Source organism: Mandrillus leucophaeus, unplaced genomic scaffold (genome assembly GCF_000951045.1).
Source record: "Mandrillus leucophaeus isolate KB7577 unplaced genomic scaffold, Mleu.le_1.0 Scaffold406, whole genome shotgun sequence".
Lineage (NCBI taxonomy): Eukaryota > Metazoa > Chordata > Mammalia > Primates > Cercopithecidae > Mandrillus > Mandrillus leucophaeus.
Window position 1 is genome coordinate 629,121 of NW_012104321.1, and position 23,589 is coordinate 652,709.

At 34.0% G+C, this 23,589-nt stretch overlaps 1 protein-coding gene across 2 annotated transcripts in view; it reads right to left on the reverse strand.

Moving 5' to 3' along the window:
- CCSER1 (coiled-coil serine-rich protein 1) overlaps nucleotides 1-23,589 on the reverse strand; it is a 721,948-nt gene that overhangs the window by 282,657 nt on the left and 415,702 nt on the right. For both annotated transcript variants that reach the window (XM_011992176.1, XM_011992177.1), the window contains exon 6: nucleotides 23,203-23,410. In XM_011992176.1, coding sequence (XP_011847566.1) covers nucleotides 23,203-23,410 — 208 coding nt within the window. The remainder of the gene's footprint in view (nucleotides 1-23,202; nucleotides 23,411-23,589) is intronic.

Consider the following 23,589-nt stretch of genomic DNA (forward strand, 5'->3'; position numbering starts at 1 on the left):
TTACTGCATATTTAATTATCCTGAAATATGAAAATTATACTTCTAAATGTTTTGAATTTGTTACATTTAAATATTTAAGAAGTAAATTTGTTTATACACCTACAATTTTAAAATTTATTTATAAATTAAATTGCTACAGGAAAAAATTTTGCATATTAAAGTTGAAAAGAACTATGAGGGGTCTGAGATTTTACTCAATAACTGTAAATCAATTAGCATGCTCCAATTTCATAAATGCTAGCAGAACACTTGAGACTTTCTGGGTCAAACATAAAGGGAATTTATTATTCAGGATATAGCAGGTAAGCAGGAACTTAATCTTTTCATTGGTTCCGGTTGCCCATGCTATTTCTCATCCCCCAAGTTTAATGGACACTATATGAAGCAATCCAGGTGGAAGAACACACACATTGTGTTTGTGTCACAGCTAAATAACCTCAAGCTTAGGAACAACAATCTTTTAAATGTGTTGCTAGCAAACCTGCCAAAATTTGTCCTAGAAGTAGACATTAGCTTTCAAATTTGCTCTCTGTCCTAGAGGGGGAATGGTATCTCTGTCTTCCAAGTTATTTGCTTTACAAACTGTTTTGTTTTGTTTTGTTTTGTTTTTAAATTATACTTTAAGTTCTAGGATACATGTGGAGAACGTGCAGTTTTGTTACATAGGTATACACATGCCATGGTGGTTTGCTTCACTAATCGACCTGTCACCTACATTAGATATTTCTCCTAATGCTATCTCTCCCCTATCCCCCACCACCTGACAAATCCCGGTGTGTGATGTTCCCATCCCTGTGTCCATGTGTTCTCATTGTTCAACTCCTACTTATGAGTGAGAACATGTGGTGTTTGGTTTTCTGTTCTTGTGTTAGTTTGCTGAGAATGATGGTTTCCAACTTCATCCATATCCCTGCAAAGGACATGAACTTACCCTTTTTCATGGCTGCACAGTATTCAATGGTGTATATGTGCCACATTTTCTTTATCCAGTCTATCACTGATGAACATTTGGGTTGATTCCAAGTCTTTGCTATTGTGAATAGTTCCACAATAAACATGTGTGCATGTGTCTTTATAGTAGAATAAAGAATGAATTTGGCTTTATTTTCTGTGAAATAGAAATCTGCTAAATTTTTTTGAGAAAATAACATGATGAAATAGGTATGAGTGGATTAATGAAGAGAAAGGAAAAAAATTCTCTTTCTCTCTCTCTCTCTCTCTCTGTAGTAATTATCCTTTCCTGTCTACTATTATTCAAGTCTTTATTCTACAAATGAAGAAACAGAATTGAAGACATTAAATAACTTCCCCAAAGGCACTTTAGCATGCAAATATCAGAGACAAGATTCTATCCAAAGTTAGTTCGACTTCATAGTTTATGTTCTTAAACATTTTGCAATACTGCTTCTTAGGTATGAGACTAATACAAGATTTCACATATTTAAAACAATTGTAGACTAGAGCATTGGTTATAGAAATGAGGGACAAAAGATGAGGTAGGAAGAAAAGATTTTACAGAAAGAAAGGGAATTAGTGACACATTGGCTTAGCATAAAACTGTGTTAAAGTAGAGCCTTGGTTTTAATTATTGGTATTCAGTAAAATGATGGCATAAATAATATGTAGATATTTAGGGAAAGGGAAAATTGATACCAAGAAGCACTATTTATAAGCATGCTGAGTGCAAAGTGGGGTAACATATTAAAGAGTAGATACTAGCTGTTGAAGAGGTTGGACCTGATGTGGTATTCCCTTTCATTCACTGATTATCTTCCTTTCTTTTATTGAACAACCAGGTTGTTTCAGAATGACTTGTTTCTATTCATCACATTCCTTGTTTCACCATAAGTTTTATCCAAAGTCTTTAGAAATCTGGTGTCCAACCTAGCCTGTCACTATCTTAACATGCTCCTTTTCTTAATTAAGAACTTCATTTGCAATTGAATCCAACAAGCTCTTTCTTTTTTATATTATTCTTATATCTACAGAAAATATGGCAACCTTCTTCATTTTTTCTCAAAAATAATTCTTTCTCGTTTTCACTTTCATGACCCTTTCTTTTCTTTTCCTTTCTTTTTTTTTCCGAGACGGAGTCTTGCTCTGTCGCCCAGGGTGGACTGCATTGGCGCAGTCTTGGCTCACTACAACCTCTCCCTCTTGGGTTCAAACAATTCTCCTGCTTCAGCCTCCCTAGTAGCTGGGATTACAGGTAAGTGCCACCATGCTCAGCTAATTTTTTATATTTTTAGTAGAGATGGGGTTTCACTATGTTGGCCAAGCTGGTCTTAAACTCCTGACCTCGTGATCCGCCCATCTTGTCCTCCCAAAGTGCTGGGATTACAGGCTAATTTTTGTTTAGTAGAGATGGGGGTTCACCATTTTAGCCAGGCTGGTCTCGAACTCCTGACCTCGTGATCCACCCACCTCTGCCTCCCAAAGGCCTGGGATTACAAGCGTGAGTCACCACACCCAGCCTCTTGACCCTTTATTTTCACCAAATTATACTTCTTTTGAACATGTATTATAGTTATTATAAATATGATTTCTAAAGCTCAGAGTGCGTTAGTTAAAATACTAGTTTCAAAGTACCCAACCACTTTGTCTTAATCTGTTTGGGCTGCTATAACAAAATACTATAAACTGATGGCTTAAACAACAGATATATATTTCTCACAGTTTTGGAGGCTGGGAAATCCAAGATGAAGGGGCTGGCAGATTCAGTTCTTGGTGATGGCTCTCTTCCTGGCTTGCAAATAGCTGCCTTCTCACTGTGTCCTCACATGGTAGAGACATAAAACTTCAGTGTCTCTTTCTCTTCTTATAAGTGCACCCACCCTACTGATTCAGGGCCCTGCCATTGTGACCTCATTTAACCTTTATTACATCCTCACAAGCCCTGTCTCTAAACATAGTCACATGGAAGGTTAGTCTTTCAACATGTGAATATTGAGAGGCACAAGCGTACTGTTTATAACAGTAATTAATCTCTTCATTTCCAATTTTTATACAGTCTTCACCCTCTCTCTTCTTTGCTTCCCATTGCCACTGCCACACTCCATATTCTTACTACCTCAAACCTGCATCAAAATTGATCTTCATTTCTCCCAATAAACTTTATTCTAATATATACTGCATATTAACCCACAGATTAATTTCTGAACAGGATTGCCATTTTCACAACATGCTTCTGTATGAAAAATTAGCATAAAATTCATTTAACCCCTTGGCCATTTTAATAGTGAAACCATTCAAGGAGCATTGCCGCTGTTTTCTTATCAGTGCAAAGCCGTCAAGCCTTATCGTCATGCACATAGATGAATGTGTAAGAAAAGTAGCTAACTTCCGCTCTTTCACTAATATTATAAAACCGTGTTACTCTCTTGGTTGTCTTCCCTATATTAGTACAACAGACAAAGTCCTAAGGTTCTCCACATAAAATCTGATCTTGGTTTTGTTCTTTCTACTGTATTTGGGATATTGGCAGGTATATTACTTTTCTGGGGCTGCCATGACAAAATACCACAGATTGGGTGGCTAAAAGAACAGAAATTTATTTTTTCAAAGTCCTGGAGCTAGAAGTCCAAGATCAAGACGTCGACAGGTTTGGTTTCTCCTACAGTCTCTCTTCTTGGCTTGCAGATGGTGTGTTCTCTCTCTGTCCTCACTTGGCTTTTACTGTTTCTTTCTCTTCTTATAAAGACAACAGTCATATCGAATTAGGGCCCTACTCTTATAACCTCATATAACCTTAGTTAAAGACCTTATCTGCAAATATAGTCACATTGGAGGTTAGGGCTTTAATGTATTAATTTTGGGGACATACAACTCATTCCATAACAGCTGGCTTTCTTAGAATCTCTCTCTTATAGGATGTCCTATACCCACAGAAATTTCAGGCTTTAAGTATGACTTAATTTTTTGAACACCAGGAACTTGTATACTTCTTTCTTGAAGGCAAGTCTGTCCTTCATTCCTCTTCCTTCCTTCCTTCCTTCCTTCTTTCCTTCCTTCCTTCCTTTCTTTATCTTTCTTTCTTTTTTTCATTTTTTACTTTATTCCTCTCATTTTATCTTTCCTTTTTGTAGACTCAGAGTCTGACATAAAATGAAAATTTGTTGATAAACTGAACAAAAAACTGTTAGTCTATGTCTAAACTGAATTCTATAATTATGGTAAGGAGCCTATAAAATAATTGCACCTAATACTCTAATATTGAACCTAAAAGGTAAACATAAAGCTCAAAGAGATAGTGGATGAAAAAAATGTTCCCTTAAGAAATTGAGTCACAATTAAAATATTGTATAAGTTATGTTATTTTAAACATGTTTTACTCTGCCTGTTTCTCCCCATTGAGATTCTAAGCACAGGCATGAACATTTTTTGTTGTTGCTGTTTTTAACGTAACTTATAAGCCAAATACCAGTTGTCATTACTTATGGATTGATTAGTTTCATTTTCATCTGGATTTCTTACTATCTTGAAATGCCTTCACTTCCTAAACGCTTAGGACAAAATGACTTAAGTCCATTTAAACTTATCCTAAACAAATGTAAAATAAACTATTTTTGGAATTTACTTTTTGTTCTCCTACACCCCACTCTACAATCCATGTTATTTTAAAGTATATGTTTTGTATAAAGTGGAGAATACACTACTATTTTTTTTAATTGTCAAAAATGGTTTTCATTTTTCACAATTTTTAAAATCACTGAATATTCATCCTATTTCATTCACTTCACTTACCTTACAAATACATAGCATGCTTTTGGGGAGAAAACCTATGATCATTCAAATTTCTTGTTTTACTTTTTAATTTTCATGGCAGAGTATAAAGAACATTTCTAAGAAGTTTGAAAATACTAACAGTTGCTAAATTGACCAATAGCTTTTTGACATCTAGAAAGCCCTGTAAAAGTGGTTAACGTGTTCATGTGTATCTACCTGAGAAGCAACAACAACAACAAAAAAACCCTTCTTAAACACAATTTACTCTGTCCATGTCTTACTCTCAAAAATTATAAAGGAACAATGTCACAGTGCTTGTGGCAGTTGCCAACCTGGCTCATTCTGCACATGGTAAAAGTCTCACAAAAGTTGATAATCAGAAAATAGCAGTTAAACTACCATGAATGGTTACAGAACTGGTGGTGTTAAAAAATTAATTCTCATTATAATAAGATAAGGAGAATTCTCAATTAAACCTAAATGCTTGCTTATCATGGTAGGGACAGAAATTCAATTTGGGCGGGCACATAATGAGCTGAAAGAACATGGCTATCTGAAGTGCTGATGGAAACACACCATTTATCCTGGACTATCATTTAAAATGAAAAGGATGCGTGTTGGGGGGCGGGAGGGAGTGGGGGGGGGTGCAGGTATTGGTAGAGACTACTAAACAATTTTGCATCTTGTGTAAGGAAATATTTTATGAGATTTAGGTGGATCCCAGGCCACTTTTGCTCTGTCTGGCAAAACAAGCCAAGACTTCTACTACCCTAGGAAAGTAAAAAGATACAGAATATCAAAGGGCTAATAATGCAAATGAAAGGAAAGGTTGGGTCATTAAAAGTAATCTATGCATTGCTTTACTGCTGAGAGGGAGAATTTAAATTCACACACAGGAAAGATCAAAGTCAGAGCCTAAAAGTAGGCAGAAATAGTAAGTTCAGTGAACATAGTGAAGAAAAGCAGGACAGACCTGACAATAAGGATATCAAGAAATGGCTCAGAACAATGTTTGAATGCAGACATACTTCCTGGTTTAAGCATCCTGTTTTTTTTTTTTTTTTTTTTGCAAGGTTTGGTAGAAATTTAAATGGGGCCAAATCCAACCTGACAGAGAGGAAGCAATAGATGTCATCTATGCATTTAAGGTGTTTGCTTTTTAGGTTTATTTTTAAGAGCCCTTCCAACTCTACCTCCCAAACTCCAGTGTATACAAATGCACACACTCAACAATCTCAATGAATATATAGGCACTTTTGTACCTGCACACATATATCTTCCTGCACACACACATACACACACATCAGGCATCCCGGTATCACTTTCATTATCTACTATTATAATAATCTCAAATCCAAACACAAAGTACTATATAGTATGATTATTTTCCCCCCAAAATTCCTATTTTTTCTGTATGCACAGAGATTTAGATATTATCTGCTGATTTTTTTTCCCCAAAATCAATGCCAGCAGTTTTTTAGCCTGTAGTCCAGAGAATTATATGTATCCATGGCAATATTTACTGCTCTTTTACCATAATTCATTACCAAAAAAAAAAAAAAAAAAAAAATTGTGTCCTCTTCTGAGGATTTCTAGAGAAAAGAAATATAACTTTGATAGATATTAAGCAATTTGTCAGTAAGATACATAGTCTTGGATATTAACTAAGTAAAGAGAAATGTCCAGAAGAAACAATTCAAGATTATTTAGAGTTTTCAATTATCTTTTCAGTGGTATTTAAATTTGACACAGCCCTAGAAAGGATATTTCTAAAGTACTTAAATAAAATAGATATGTTTCTCAATAATATGGAGCAAACGAGCCTTCCAGTATTAGAAAATTGGCTTTAGGTTCAAAACAGCCTTACTTTTCAAAAGCAGTAAGGGCATATTGGGACATAGAATTTCAGTAGTTACTAAATTAGATCACACCTTATCAAAGCATGTTTTTATGACCATGTGTCAAAACCATAATCCAAGAGTTAAATAAAACAAAAATATGATGATTGTGAGCCTTTCCAAAGCCCTAAATAAGAAATAAATAATACAATTTAAACAACAGCAAATTAGGATTGTTCCATCTGAGAATACACAATTAAAATAACGTTTTAAGTTGTAAATGGTAAATCCCTATATATCTAGATAAAATGTTACCTTGAAGACTATAAGTACAGATATAAGGGAAATTGTTTAGAAGAAGATATAGATGAATTAAAATTGTTTGGCTTCAAATAGAAGCTACTAATATCATTACTATAACACAGAATTCCTTGCAAGAAAAGCACTTACAACATATCTCTGTTTCAGCAAACATTTTTGAGTATTTCTTAAAAACAAAACACAATTTTGGAAAGATTTTCAAACCTAGGTAAATGTAGGTATCTATTTGGACATACTTATAATTTGCTGATATTCTATCCAAAATTTGCTATAAAACCAGGTAACTTGATCAGAGACTTAGAAAAGCGGATAAGAAGTACAGGTTGAATGGAATACTATGCAGCAAAAGGATGAGATCCTGTCTTTTTTTTTTTTTTTTTTTTTGATTTTTAGACGGAGTTTCACTTGTGTTGCCCAGGCTGGAGTTCAATGGCATGATCTTGGCTCACTGCAACCTCACCTCCCAGTTCAAGCGATTCTCCTGTCTTAGCCTCCCAAGAAGCTGGGATTACAGGTGCATGCCATCACATCCAGCTAATTTTTGTATTTTTAGTAGAGATGGGGTTTCATCATATTGGTCAGGCTGGTCTTGAACTCTTGACCTCAGGGGATCCACCTGCCTCAGCCTCCCAAAGTTCTGGGATTACAGGCGTGAGCCACCATGCCTGGCTGAGATCATGTCCTCAGAAGGGACGTAGATGGAGCTGGAAGCCATTATCCTCAGCAAACTTATACAGGCACAGAAAACCAAACACTACATGTTCTTGCTTATACGTGGGAGCTGAACAATGAGAACGCATGGACACAGGGAGGGGAACAACACACACTGGGGCCCGTTGGGGGTCGGGGAGGGAGAGCATCAGGATAATTAGCCAATGCATGCAGGGCTTAATACCTAGGTGATAAGTCTATAGGTGCAGCAACCCACCATGGCACACTTTTATCTATGTAACAAACCTGCATGTCCTGCACATATATCCTGGAATGTAAAATTAAATTAAATTAAATTTAATTTAAAGAGAAGTACAGATTGGGCATCCCTAACCCAAAAATCAAAAATTCTCTAAAATCTAAAACTTTTTGAGTGCCAACACGGTGCCACAAGTGAAAAATTCCACACATAAACACATAACACAAGTTTACTTCATGCACAAAACTATTAAAAATATTGTATAAAATTATTGTGAGGCTGTGTGCTTAGGATGTATATGAAAGACAAGTGAATTTGGTGTTTAGACTTGTGTCTCATTCCCTATATATCTCATTACATATATGCAAATATTCCAAAATCCAAAAACTCTGAAATCTGAAATACTTCTGATCCTAAGTGTTTTGGATAAGGTATATTAAACCTGTGTTTAGAAATCCTGTGAACTAGCAAAAGAATCTCTGCAACAAACGTGAGGCTCAAGGCCCAAACTTCAGCTCTGGCACAGGAAAGAAACAGGATACTAAAATCAAGGACCAGTTTTAGAGGAAACTATAATCATAAATATACTATCAAGCCAGCAATCAAAACCCAACATAGGCAACACATTTAGACTTAATACTACAGTTAAAAAAAACTTTTTAAGGGGGAAAGAGAACTAACATTTATTTAGATCCTTCCATTGCCAGACACAAATTAAATCTAACCTTTACAATAATATTTATATGATTTTTTAATCCCCTTCTTATGCCCCCAAAAAACTATGACCATTAAAGAAATTAAATAAAACTGAATAAAATTACATTGTTAAATTTTTGTAGATCTAAGATTTTAATTCAGGCTTGTCTAATGGCAAATCCAGTCTCTGTTTCACTAGTGGCCCTCAGAATTTGTAAAAATCATAAAATAATATCTAATACATATTGAGGATTTGCTATGTGTCCAACACTGTTCCATGCATTTGAAGTATATTAACACATTTAATATTCTCTACAAACCTAAGTGATATATAAATGTTATCCCCATCCTACTGAGGCACAGAATTTAAACAATCTGCCTAATAACATTTAACTAGTAATGGAGTAAGATTTAGACTGTATATTCTTGCTCCTAAAACTAATGCTGTCCTAAAACTAATGGCACAGACCCAATGCTTCCCATGATAGTTTAATCTCCTCTCTTTGAAGTAGTATAGGATGACAGGCCCAGGACAAATCCTGAATCTGGACAGCTGCCTGTTTCCTTAAACAAAGTGTTATGTGAACCAGCAACACACATTCATTTATGGAATGTAGCTACTTTCACACGACAACAACTTTGTGAAGGAGTTGAAATACAGAAAATATACAGTCAGAAAATCTAAAATATTTACTAACTAGCCTGGACAGAAAAAGTTTGCGGACTCCTAATGTAGATCATGGATAACAAAACAATATTCATATGTTTTCAAGAGAAGTGAAGTGAACATTTTATAAGAAATCATTATTTCTTTAAACTCTCCACTTCTTCATAGTCTGCCCAGAAGTTCATTTAATCAAAGATAACAAAACAAATGGGTCTATTCATGTTCACACGTATTTATCTTAAATATAAATTGACTCATTTCTATTTTATCAATAGCTACTCCTCTATATATCTTGACCACTTTTACTTAAAAAAAAAAAAAAAAGAAAAAGAAAAAACAGAAAACAATGCATGTATGTATATATTTATTTATTTTTGAGACAGGGTCTTGCTCTGTTGCGCAAGCTGGGGTGCAATGGCACAATCACACCTTATTGGAGCCTCAGACTCCTGGGTTCAAGCCATCCTTCCATCTCAGCCTCCAGAGTAGCTGGGATTACAAGTGTAGCTGAGACTACAAGTGTGTGCCTCTACACCCACCTAACATTTTTTTTTAAGTAAAGATGAGATTGCTGTGTTGCCCACGCTTGTCTCGAACTCCTGAGATCAAGCAATCCTCCCGCCTAGGCTTTCTGAAGTGCTGGGATTACAGGCATGAGCCACTGTGCCTTTCCAGAAAATAATGTATTTAAAATGACAATATTTGAAATAGTAAATGTCTGTCTATCTACTGGTAAATTTAAACTAAAATAAAGTCAATCAATTTCCACAAGTTTTCGTTTTTATCAAGGTTAAAATGATACAGTTAAGGAATAGGTGAATTCCAGCTAAATGGGTTACTAGATTCTGAAATACTTTTGCTCTTCTGTAAACATGTGATTATTATTAGTTTCATATTACTTTTAAGAAATTGCATTATGTTATCTAAACTTGTAACATCATATTTGATAGACTCATTAAAAACAGCTATTTTAACTGTAGTTAAATATGCCTTTGATTCTGATTTTCAAACAAAAACAAGACATAATTTCAGTAAAAATGTGTCTCAGAGGAACACAATTACAGCTTTTCCACTTTGCTTAAGCGATTCTCTGCTCACTCCCTTTTTCCAAAACCCATCAGAAGCACTGCTAATTCAAGTATTCCTTGGAGATTCTGTAGGGTGCCATCTGCTGTATACCTGTTATGTTGCAGCTTGAAATTTACTTAATGTCAGATTTAGCCCATCGAATCACACAAAAGTATGTGAGTTGTTTTACAAGTGAAACATTAATGCTGGATTCATGAAGAAAACTGAAAGTTAGACATGCATAATAAAACCACATTAGTGGTTATTTGATTAATTATTGAATATGATTATAACACAAACAGATTACCACACCAGTTAGGTACAATGAAGGTGGCATTATTGTTAAAACTGTGGGTTGCAGTTTGTTTTCTTATAAGCAATCAAATATTATGCATGGCTAGTAGATAATATAAGTACACATACCAGAAAAGAAATCTCTGGTGTATGGGTATACATTTGTTCACCTTGATCCTGCTCCATTTGTATTTTGACATCATATAAATATCAGAAGGTACATTGACAGCATAGGAGTAGGCAAAATATTTCTGCCATTTTTACAGGAATAGAGATCCACAGGAAAAAGGGTTTTGGGGAGTAATGTTGTTGGACAGGGAGCCACTCGGATTACATATACTTGGAAAGTGAGTTTTTTAATATAAGATTTCACATATATAAGAAAATATATATACATAATGATTTTGAAAAATTTTAAGAAAATATACTGTGAATAATAATACCTACAAAGACCTCTCTGTATGCCCCTTCTTAACTGCACATGCCTTCCCCCACTACCTCTAACAGATAATCTTATCCTGAATATGGTGTTTAGCATCTCCTTACTCTTTAAATATTTTTTTCTTATGGTCTTACTATATACATATCTATTATTTAACAATACATTATTTAAGTTTGCATATTTTTAACTCCATGTTCTGTAGGAGGATTTACCTGTGACTTGATTTTTTTGCTCAAAATATTTTTTGTGGGCAAAAGAATACAATTAACATAAAATATTCATTTAGATTAATATACTATACCTCACTGGGAGAGTAATGTGACAAAAACACTGGGGAAAACTTAAAATTATCTAGTAGTTTTGAACATGCATCATTACACTTTTGGAAGAGACCAGATTGCCATGGAGAGATTAGGCACCCTTCCCAAAATCATATGCACGCAGTAATTGTGACAGCTGACATTCAAATCTGAACAGTTTGTTCTAGTACATTGCATAAGTCTGTTTTCCTGCGGCTATAAAGAACTGCCCAGGACTGGGTAATTTAAAAAAGAAAGATATTTGACTCATAGTTCAGCATGACTGGGGAGGCCTCAGGAAACTTACAGTCATGGTGGAAGATGAAAGGAAGCAAGGCACCTTTTTCACAAGGTAGTAGGAAGGAGAAGTGCGGAGTGAAGGGGGAAGAGTCCCTTATTAAACCATCACATCTCATGAGAACTCACTCACTATCACAAGGACAGCATGGGAGAAATCATCCCCATGATTCAATTACCTCCACATAGTCTCTCCCTTGACACCTGGGGATTATGGGGATAATGGGGATTACAATTCAAGACGAGATTTGGGTGGAGACACAAAGCCTAATCATATCATACTTGTATCTTGTGATCACTATGCTAGATTTATTCCACATTATTAAGTAATAACTTTAAGTAATATAAATAATACTTCTTACAAGAAAGATGATAGCTCAACATGGAGAGTACTCTATAAAAAAAGTTTTTTTTGTTTATCATTCTTGATTAACCTAATAAAATCTATAGTGTCCTTACAAAACTAAGATATGTCTTACTTTAAAAGCTATTTTTAAAACTCAGGACATCTATTATTAATTTTCATGTCTTTCACATTCATAGAACCATGACATAAAGGAATTAACAAATAATTTAACAACTGAACACTAGATGGAAATGGCTATTTCCCTTCTAGGTTTTGACTATCCAAATTAACATTTAGAATAGGTTGTTTCATAAGCTGAATTTCCTAAAGCCTATTACTATGCTTTTGGAATTAACTTCAAAGGATTGCCAACGTGATTGCTTATCTTTTCTTATCCTACTTACTTTTCAGCACCTCCCCAAGTTGACCTTCTTGAAGCAATATTTTCTCTTAGCTTTTTGAAAGACACTATGCTCTTAGTGTTCTTCCTAGCTCCCTGGACACTCTCTTGATTTTCCAGTCATTAAATATTGGCACATCCTACTCTTTTTTTAAATACAAATTCTCTCTTCCACAACTTTAAATATAATCCATATAATCATGAATAATCAATCTACATTTCTAGCCATGATCTTGCTGGATGTACAGACACATTAATTCAAATTTCTGCTTGACACATACATTTGCATGTTGAAATAAGAATTTCAACCTTCACCTGGTCAAAATAGAACTTTTGTTTCCTTCTGTCTTGCACAGGTGACTCCTCTCCTAGTCTTCCAAGGCTCATAAAATGGCAATATAATCTGCCTGTGACTCAAGTGACAAATTTCAGAGTTATGCTTGATTTTTATCTTTCTGTCACCACTCTATTCCAGTTCACAAGCAAGTACCATTGAGAAAACTTCTAAAAGAAACAAAACAAAACAAAACAAAACAAAAAACAGTACATATCTCTTCCCTTCTATCTCAACTTCTATCATTCTGGTTGTCACCCTGAATTCTCACCTGGAACAACCACAGTATATGTTGACTCTAAACAGGAAATTCAATTGACATGTTGTAGCACTTTTGTGGAGTGGTGTCAGGTCAAATGTGCTGCCATAATTGAGTAAGCCCAGAAAAGCATAAATGGCAATAATACTTCTACTTTCAGTTTTAGCTAGTATGGCTTTTATTTAACATTATTGGTAAATTATTTTAATTTCATTAAAAATTATTGATAATTTTATTAAAAATTAATTGATACTGATTCAATGAATACAACACATTATGCTATTAAGCATTTACTGATATATATGTATATATACAAATAATATATATATTCTTTTTTAACTGTTATATTTGTGTTTAAGAAATCTCAAATATTTCACACCTGGCTTGACATAGTCAGCAATTATCACACAAGTAAGATCACTGCAGTGGCTCATGTTCATGACTGCCTACCCCAAACTCACACTGTGATGTCCTGTACACATTTTATTGCTTAATTGTCCAAGTAACCCTATTAGGTAGCTATTAATATTACATATGATGAAATAGAAACTTAAGAAAACCTTAATCAACTTACAGTAGCTATACAGTGGCAGAAGTGAGATTCACACCTAGATCTCTACGATTCAAAACAGTTGTAATCTTTACTACTACAATATACTTCCTCCAGTGGAATTTTTGAGTGAAATGGGGTTGGGGATAGGAAAGAATTTTTCTCCACCTTCTCTAATCTCTCCAAGAGGACTGTTTAAAATTAGGGTTGTTTACAAAGCAAGAGTCATGGAATTATACTTTCCTCCTCTCCTCATCTCTTTTCAATACCAAGTTGTACAGCATCATAGTCAGGCCTTATTTATGTAGGCAGAATGTTATTAAAAAGTCTATCAGTCTAAGAGACACCATTATCTAAACCAGAGGCTTCTTCAAGGAGTATACAATGGGATCCATATGTGTATATGAAGACTATGTTACCTTGTAAATGTTTTTTAACCTATATTATTCTAACAATGAGGGAAAATAACTTGTAATCATTTGTAAGAACTGACAATACTAAGTTAGTCTGTATGATAAATGGTCATAGTTGTTTTACAGGTCTCACAAGGGAAAACTAAAAATTCCACAAATGGGAGCATTGGCAGTGGCACTTAACAGTGTGTAATGACATTCCATGTGTTGCTATCCAAAATGTGTAATTTGATGAGTTTTGATAAACATGTAAACCTGTGCAGCAACCACATCATTTGAGATTAAAACAAATTGATTATCTTAAAATTTATTTAATGGATGTAGATCTGTCCTGAAAGATAAAATGTGGTGCTGCAGAGTAGCAAGTTCACTCACACAGAAGGTGCCTTTTGTTTAAGGTTTTAAGGTATGGCCCATTGAACTTCACAGCCAAACAATTAAAATTTCAAAAGCCTAAAGGAGTTATCCCCCACCTATTTCAAGTTAGAGTAGGGCTTATCTTGAAGAGATTTGTGGGTATGCATTTTGTCTAAGGAAGTGATTCCCGAATAAGGTTTACAGGCAACCCTAAAAGGAATTTAAGAGAGTTATATTCACAGAAACACTTTCCAAGTTTGGTCTTTAAGAGACAAACAGTAAAATGAAAAGAGGTCTTTGAATACTAATGTCTACACCTACAAATAAGGATGAAGAAACTATTCTGCTGCAAAACATGTGCTACCTTTATAAGAAAGAATTGCCCAGAGGTTAGAACAAAGAACATAGAGGACAGAACGAAAAGCAAGAATTTTCAGTAGGCCCTGAATCCTAACCAAAAAACTACTAACATGTGTATTAGTTTACAGGTTAAAATGGAAAACTGTACTTGAGTTGCTGTGTTTAAACCTCATCTACAGCTATACATACTTTAGATTTTGAGATTCTGCACTTTGAATTGAGGCTGTAATTGAATGATACTTTGAATGGCCTTGGGAGGGGCTGAGTGTACTTTGCATATGCGAGGAATATACCATTGACTGGTAGACCGCCTCCAAGATGGACCACAATGTTCTCTACCTCCTGGTATTCATTCTTTTCATATTGTTCTTCCATGCTGAATCAAGTTTGATCTTTGTGACTAATAAATTTGACAAAAGGGATGGTATATTACTTCTGAGATTAGGTTACGAAAGATATGGTGCATTTTGTCTTCTCTCTCTCAGATTGTGTAGTCAGGGGGAAGTCAATTGCCATGTTGACCAGTGAAAAGGCTACATGGTAAGAAACTGAGGCCTCTGAGTACCAGCAGTGAAGAACTGAGTCCTCTTGCCACATAGCAAGTGAATGAACTAGGCAGTAGATCCTCAAGTTCAGCCGAGAATTCATGACTACAGCCATGGTTGACATATTGAGTGCAACCTAATGAGATGCCTTCAGCCATAACCCATAGGTAACTACTCTCAAACTCGTAACCATAGAAACTTTGAGATAACAAATATGGATTTAATCTACTAGATTTTAGAGCTAATTTTCTACACAGCAATGTATAATTTTATGATAACCTTATATCCTCCAATGCTGATAAATTTACTGTTAATTCTGTCATTTTATTATTGACTTTTTTGGGCTTATTGTTTGTCTGTTTTTAATTTTATGGTTTTATTCTTTATTATGTGTTTCTACATACTTCATTTGGATTTAATTTGCCCTACTTTTATTAGCTTCCTTTTTAATTGATATTTTATAGTTGAACATATTTTTGGGTGCATGTGATCTCTTAATGTATGTATACAATATGGAGTGATTAAATCAGGGTAATTGGTATATACATCACCTCAAACATGTATCTTTTCTTTGTGTTGGGAACATTACAAATCTTCTAGCTATTTTGAAGTGTAACAAATTATTATGAACTATAAACGATTTAATATTAGAACTTCTTTCTGTTCGATTTTTTTTTGTATTCATTAACCAACATTTCAAGGAAGAAAGTTAGGTTATGAATTATAGCACTCTTTATTTAAATATAAGCATTTAAAGTTACAAATTTCCCTGTAATCATAGTTTTAATGATATCCAGAACATTTTGATTTGTGATATTATTATCATCATCTCATTGGAACATTTTAAAATTTCCAGGGCCCGGCGTGGTGGCTCAAGCCTGTAATCCCAGCACTTTGGGAGGCCGAGACGGGCGGATCACGAGGTCAGGAGATCGAGACCATCCTGGCTAACACGGTGAAACCCCGTCTCTACTAAAAATACAAAAAACTAGCCGGGCGGGGTGGCGGGCGCCTGTAGTCCCAGCTACTCGGGAGGCTGAGGCAGGAGAATGGCGTGAACCCGGGAGGCGGAGCTTGCAGTGAGCTGAGATCCGGCCACTGCACTCCAGCCTGGGCGGCAGAGCGAGACTCCGTCTCAAAAAAAAAAAAAAAAATTTCCTTTCAGCTTTCTAAATTTGTCTATGGGTTATATAGAAGTTTGTAATTTAATTTCCAAATATTTGTTGCTTTTATAGTTATTTAATTATTTATGATTCCTAGTTTCATTCCATTGTTCTCAAGAAAATGTACCCTATAGATGTCTACCTTTTAAATTTAATGGGACTTATTCTGTTACCCAGGATATACTTTTTCTTGATGATGTTCCACTCACATTTGAAAATAATATATAATTATTTTATTAAGTGTAGTATTCTATAAATGTCAATTGGGTTAAAAATATTGATAATATTGTTCAAGTCTTCTAGAAATTTCTGATGTTTTTCATTTAGTTGCTTTATCAATTATAGAAAGAAATGTTTTAAATTCTTCAACTGTGATTGCTAATTTGTTTATTTCTTAGTTCTGTCAGTTTTTGCATTGTGTATTTAGAAGTTCTAGAAACAAGTCATCCATATGTTTGACTGTTATGTCTTCGTAAAGAACTGACTTTTACCATTAGTAAGTATGGCTCTCTGACTGTGGTAAAATGTCATATATTTAGATCTACTTTGACATTACTATAGCCACTCTAACTTTCTGCCATTTGATGTTTTCATGACACTTCTTTTTCTAATTTTCCTTAAACATATTTTTGAGTCAGCAAAAATAAATAAATAAATACAAAGAAGGTAGCAAAGACCTGTAGTGTTGTTATTTTGAAATGATAAGTATAAAGGAATTCTGATTATTAGATTGCTATCTATACTTCCATGGTAATTGCTTGATTTGGGTATTTCTTTACGACTCTTCACTGTTGCCTTTTCCTTCTCTAATTATCCATTGCTAAAGTTCCCACCCTATAGACTTTTCTTTCCGTCTCAAGATGTGCTGATAGGAAAATGTCATTTAGTTATAAAATCCTTATTAATGCTCTTTGAATCATTTACTGAAGTGTAGTAAAAATAAACCCTTTAAAAATTCCCAACAGTGACGAATGATGAAGTAGAAAACGCTCTAAATTTTATAATGTAATTGCAAATTATACTGAAAAAAAAAACCCAAAAATTTTGCATTGAAAATTATCCTTGAAAGTTTTTCATTATTATTCCTTTCAGGTAAAATGAAATTAATGGTTGAACTATTAGGTAGTAGAGAAAAGAAAAAGAAAAATAGATCCCAGCTCTTTAATCAATGGCAGGTCTTTTCCAAATGTTTCACAGCCCCAATATTTCCATCAACTACATGGGCCTGTAAATTACATAAATTTTCAAATAAGTAGTTCCTTGATTTTTATTTATCTACCTATTTTGTTAGAATAGATTTAGCTCATTATATCAAAATATATTTGTTTGATAAATAGAGAGTAGAGCAAACTAAAAGGAAATATTAAAACAAAACCCACCTCCGTAGATATTAAACATTTTCTTTTATAGATTAATAAAATTATGTGAAAAAAATTAAGAAAAAAAGAAAAAAATGATGCAGTTCTCCTCCCTTGCTATAGTCATGTCTTTTACCACTAATACTAGAGAATAAAGTGACAACAATAGAATTTCTAAGGGCCCAACATCAGTCATTTTTCTAAAAATAAAGGAGTTGAGGTTTGGAGTTGCTGGGAATATGAATGAGCATTTTAATTAAAAAAAAAATCTTTAAAAAAGGATGACACGATTCAGAGTGTGATATTCCATTCAGATTATTCATTCTTAGCTCACTTCAAAATTAAAATCTAGGATGTCAACAGAACATCATTAGGAAAATGGTAAGCTTAGCCAAACAATAAGAAGTAATAATGGCTTTATACCAACAATTTTATGTTTATTAGATTTGCTAATTTGTGGTTTTATAATGATTTATAGTTGTCCTTTTCCTCTGAAATTGCCATGATGTTTAGTGAAAACAAAATTATCTCTGTGTGAAAAGAGTGAGTACATATGGAAATAACCAGTCTCTAAACCACTAGGCCTTTCTTCTAATCTGGAAGATGTAGCAGATAATTTTAAAAACACAGTTAATGAACACTATAGCCATCTACTGCATAGAAAGGTCTCAAAAATCTTCAGGAAATTATATCTACCATTGATAGACTTGGGCAAACAAATGAGTCTTGATTAAATTAAATCTAGTAATTTTTGTGATGTGTCTTTATTTCATATTTGGAGAAAAAACATATTGTACACTTCGTTTAATGAAGAGAAATTTTCTACATACTTATTTTGATCCTCATTCCATCAAGCACTCAAGCTTATCATTTGTTTTCTGTCAACAGTTATTTTAATGGTAGCCTGGAAACAGAATGAAATCTAGTTCCTTTCATTTATTTATTAACAAACACTTATTTAACAGCAAATACCCTCCAGGTTGAGAAGATATAAGAAGATGCAAGTTCACAAGATCATTTTCATGCATCTTAGAGTATCACCGGGAAAAGGAAGATTAGCAATTATAATGAGGAGACATAAGTGCTCCAATGATAGAGGAAATATAGACTGTTATACAACCTGTAGAAGAACTTGTAAGAGCAATTAGGAAACATTCAAAAAATTACAGGAGACTGACTTGATCACATATTCATTTTAGTCTGACAGCAATGAGTAAACTAATTTGATAGGTGGGAAGACTAGAAGTAAGAAGACCCGTTACGAAGTAACTTCAGTAAAATGGACCATCATTGATGTAGGAGCAGTTGGAAGAAGAGATAGATATAAGCAGATCTGAAAAGTATTTAGGAGCAATAATCTCCTAAGTAGAGGAAGGTTTCAGGATGTTTAATACAAACAGTCTAAAACACAATATCCTAACCCAGTGCTTTTCCAGTATACTTGGAAGAGACACTTAGTAAGTCCTCACCATTCACATGCTTGGGCCAAAGACAGGTTCACTGAAGCAGAATATTTAGAGCAATGCCTAGCCATTATTCATCTCCATCTCTGGTTCCTACCCAAGATGATTCAGATACAAACATGCTGTTAGATTCACTTTCACAGTTTTATTCACTTTCAAAATTATATTTTATTGAAAGTATATATTATGTTATAAAATAGCATATCACATATAATCCCCAAACCTGGATTAGATTAATATGGTTTATGTTGTTATGGTGATGGCATAAAATGGAAGAATCACTAAGCGCCAAATGAATTACTTGATGAAAATTTTTATTAAACCCAAAGTAGGTAGAATAATAAGTAATGCAATGACAGTTAATGACAAAATAACTTTAAAAAAATCTGGAATTAGCTAATGGGATTTAACATTTTAATAGCATCTAAGGTCGTTAAGCCAGTAATAAAAATTGCAAAATAATTTTAAACATGTGATAGCTCATAAAAAATGTTGCAAGAAGTAAATTTTATAGGTAGCTTTAAAATATTATAAGTAGACCTCACCATTTATGCTTATATTCATTAAAATGGCATAACCAATATGGACTATATAGATAAGAGTACTTGAAAGATAGAGTACAGGTCAAGTACCCCTTATCCAAAAGGTTTGGGACCAAAAGTGTTTTTTGAATTTTTTCAGACTTTAGAATATTTGCATATACCTTATAAGATGTCTTGGGAATGGGACCCAAGTCTAAACATGAAAGTCCTTTATGTTTCATATATACTTTATAGACATCGCCCAAAGATAATTTTATACAATATTCTTAATAATTTCATGTATAAAACAAGTTGTTTAAAGTACTTACATGTGGAATTTTCCACTTGTGGTGTCACATCAGTGCTCAAAAAGTTTTACATTTTGGAGTATTTTGGATTTAGGATTTTCAGATTAGGGATGCTCAACCTGTATATTTATTTAGCCTGTTGTGTATAACTTTCCAAGGAATTATTTTTATTACTCCACAACCCTGTATCTGTTCTAGAAACTTTAGGGAAGTCATCTATTAAAAATCTGTCTAGGCATCCTTCTAGCCACTAGTCATTAACCACAACCCTACAGCAATCTTAAACAGGTTAGGCCAAAAATATTCTGTGTTCTCACTATTACTATCTCTGGATATTTTCAAATGCTATTTGTATAAGATGTCCCCTCAAAAATAATAAAGGATAACTTGATTTGCTCACAAGAAAGGTGTACCTTTCTTAGCAAAAGTATAAAAATATCATGAATGCACTGCATTTCTACTAAGTGATAGGTTTCAAATAGATCAATGGGAAAAAATATATAAAAGCAATACTCATGTAACAAATATCTCAAATAAAAGAATATTCTAATATGACATATAAAAATTAAGTAGTTATTTTACCTTGAAACCACATAACAGGGACCTCCTGCCATTAAAAAATAATCTGTGAACAAAGATTGAACTATTGTACATCACAAAAAATCAGTTCAAAAAGAGGAATGAATTTTTTTTACATTAAAAAGATATTGTTAATCTAAATGCATATTGATATTAAACTCAAATTTAGTAATAAAATGGGAATTGCAGTTTAAAACTTCCTGTCTTAAGGAACATTTCAAAAAACAATTTTCTTTAGAGACATCTATTCTGAATATCTTCTTAGTAGAACTGTTGTCTATGCTAATCATACAATAGTATTGCTTTTCCCTGTTGATAATAAAGACCCTCTGCTCACTGAATGGGCTGCACAAACATATATTAAGTATTTTTCACTCTACATCAGCTTTAAAAACAGATTCTCTTCAGCTTCTTTGAATACTCCTTAATAAAGACAAACAGGTGGCAGTATAAAAACCATCTCAATATATTTTGAATATTGACTTTATAGTGAATATCACTGAATATTTTAAAATCATAAAATTAAGTACTCTAAGAAAGCCTCTTGCACCTTCTGTCAGTTCTTTCTACTTGACTTTTGCTTGAATTGATTTGTTATTAAAATTCAGACCAAACAGAGAGGTAAAAAGCTGAATAGTTGCGATTAGTACCTTTTAATATAATAGCTGTTACTAAGTTTGCCTTGTTTGAAGAGGATCAGGTTGCATGTTAAACCAAAGGTTGAAGAAATTCAAACTTATCTATTCATTTGCAGTCAAATATTTATGTTGTCAGTATAGAAATCATATAGTTATACACATAGTAATGTGCTAGTAAATATTTAACAACAGGCTTGCCAAAAATACGAGGCCTTAATTTGCAGTGTTTGCCAATTTCTGAGGCATAAATACTCCCACATGGCTGATTTCAAGCTACCAAAATGACATAAATGAATCTACATGTTGGAAATCTGTACAGTAGGAATTATATAGTACTTCCACCATGTGATTCTAAAAGATGTAAATCATCTCACAAGTGTAGATAATAGTAAAATAAATAGAAAATATGTTTTGAATACTGATAACCCTTTTTAAAAGTAATTGATTTAATTATAAGTTCATATAATTTATTTGATGCCTTTGCTTAACCGCCAGCTCACATAATTTCTGAAATTCTAAGGGTAATCAGGTATAAGCATACCACTCTAGCACAACACATTATAGGATCCACAAAATGCAGAAACAAAGGTTGCCCTAGTGATACAACCTGTATGGGACACAGAGAAGATATCTTTCAGTCTTTGTTTACGATATGGTTTGACTGTGTCCCCACCCAAGTCTCAGCTTTAATCATAATAATCCTCATGTGTCAAGGTGGGGGGCCATGTGGAGCTAACTGAATCGTGGGGGTGGTTCCCCAAATACAGTTCTCATGGTAGTGAATAAGTCTCATGAGATCTGATGGTTTTATAAATAAGAGTTTCCGGGCACAAGCTCTGTTGCCTGCCGCCATGTAAAATGTGACTTTGTTCCTTCATCGCCTTCCACTGTGATTGTGAGGCCTCCCCAGCCATGTGGAACTGTAAGTCAACTAAATGTCTTTCCTTTATAAACTACATAGCCTCAGGTATGTCTTTATTAGCAGTGTAAGACAGACTAATACAGTTTATAACAGCTGATGAGAGCACACTGGAAGTCCCAATAGTCTATGGCATTCATTTATCTTATATTGCCTTCTTTCTTCCTGATTCAGTTCTAGCCTCCAGTGGTAACTGCTAGCATTATTATGAAAGTGTTCAAAAAGCAAATGGTAGCAATCATTATAACATAGAGACTATCAATTCTAAATAATAATATTTTTCTCAATTCTTTATTAATATCTCCAATCAATAAAGGTAAATCTACTTAAAGATAATGGGATGTAATACAAAGACACAAATTTCAGGCTGTTGCCCTGAAATTACACTTACTTGAGGAAAATAATTTAAAATTATTAACTCTCACTTCACATGTCACGATTCAATAATAATCGTGTGTATATGTTTCATAGAAATCCTTCAAATAAAACAAATGTTGTAATTATAAAAATCAAACCAAAGCAAACTTGAATCCTAAAGAATGGCTGATTTCTGGGCACAAGCGTAAAAGAATCCCATTATACATTTTCCTGACTAGCTCACTGTTTCACTAACTAGGCCCAGATTGTGTGGAGGGTAGCTGCATTCCTTAGGCAAAATCATTCCAACCTTCAGATTGAATTTTACTGTAATTCAACTTTACTGAATTCTGATTATTATTGGAACAAAAACGACTAAGTAAACTACTTTTATGGTATCATAAAAACAAAGCCCCAGTATCATTGATGTGAAATACATTTAATAGATCTCTCAATAGCTTTATAATAGCATGTAACCATAACTTTATAGCTGACATCCATTTCTCCTTAACTGACAAATAGGAAGATGCTTGGCATCAATTTATTATTTTTTAAGTATTTCGTAAGCTCTTAAAATTTTAAGGCTAAAGAGTACCTTATAAACCAGAACTTCAAAACATTCATTTGACATATGAGACTAGCTAAGGTCCAAGAGGAAACCCGATCCCTGCACAATGCCATGCAGTTAATCACTGACAGAGCAGGGTCTCACCACGTCTTCTGACTTCATTGTCTACCAGCACTGAAGGACATTAATCTTAGAGCAAACCATTACCTCTTGAAGAACTCTCTTCATCTTTAATAATAACGTCTTGACTGCTGTGCAGTCCTGTAACATCAGTCTGAATGGCAAAGAATCTATGCCTCCATTTTCTTCCACACCTTGTAGGGGCCAATCCGCAGATGGACTGTTGGGCATTCGGCTGATGTGGGAACACCTGGCTTCTTGATCAACGTCCTTTGTTAATTTCAGGGAAAGATTCCTAATAAGAAAAAAAAAAAAAAAGAACAAAAATTACAGTGTAGCATGCTTACAGCAGTATTTCCCAAGTTGTTGATCTAGTATCCTAGAAAGTATTTCTTGTGTCCTCATATCATGATATTATTATTATTATTATTTTGAGACGGAGTCTCGCTCTGTCGCCCAGTCTGGAGTGCAGTG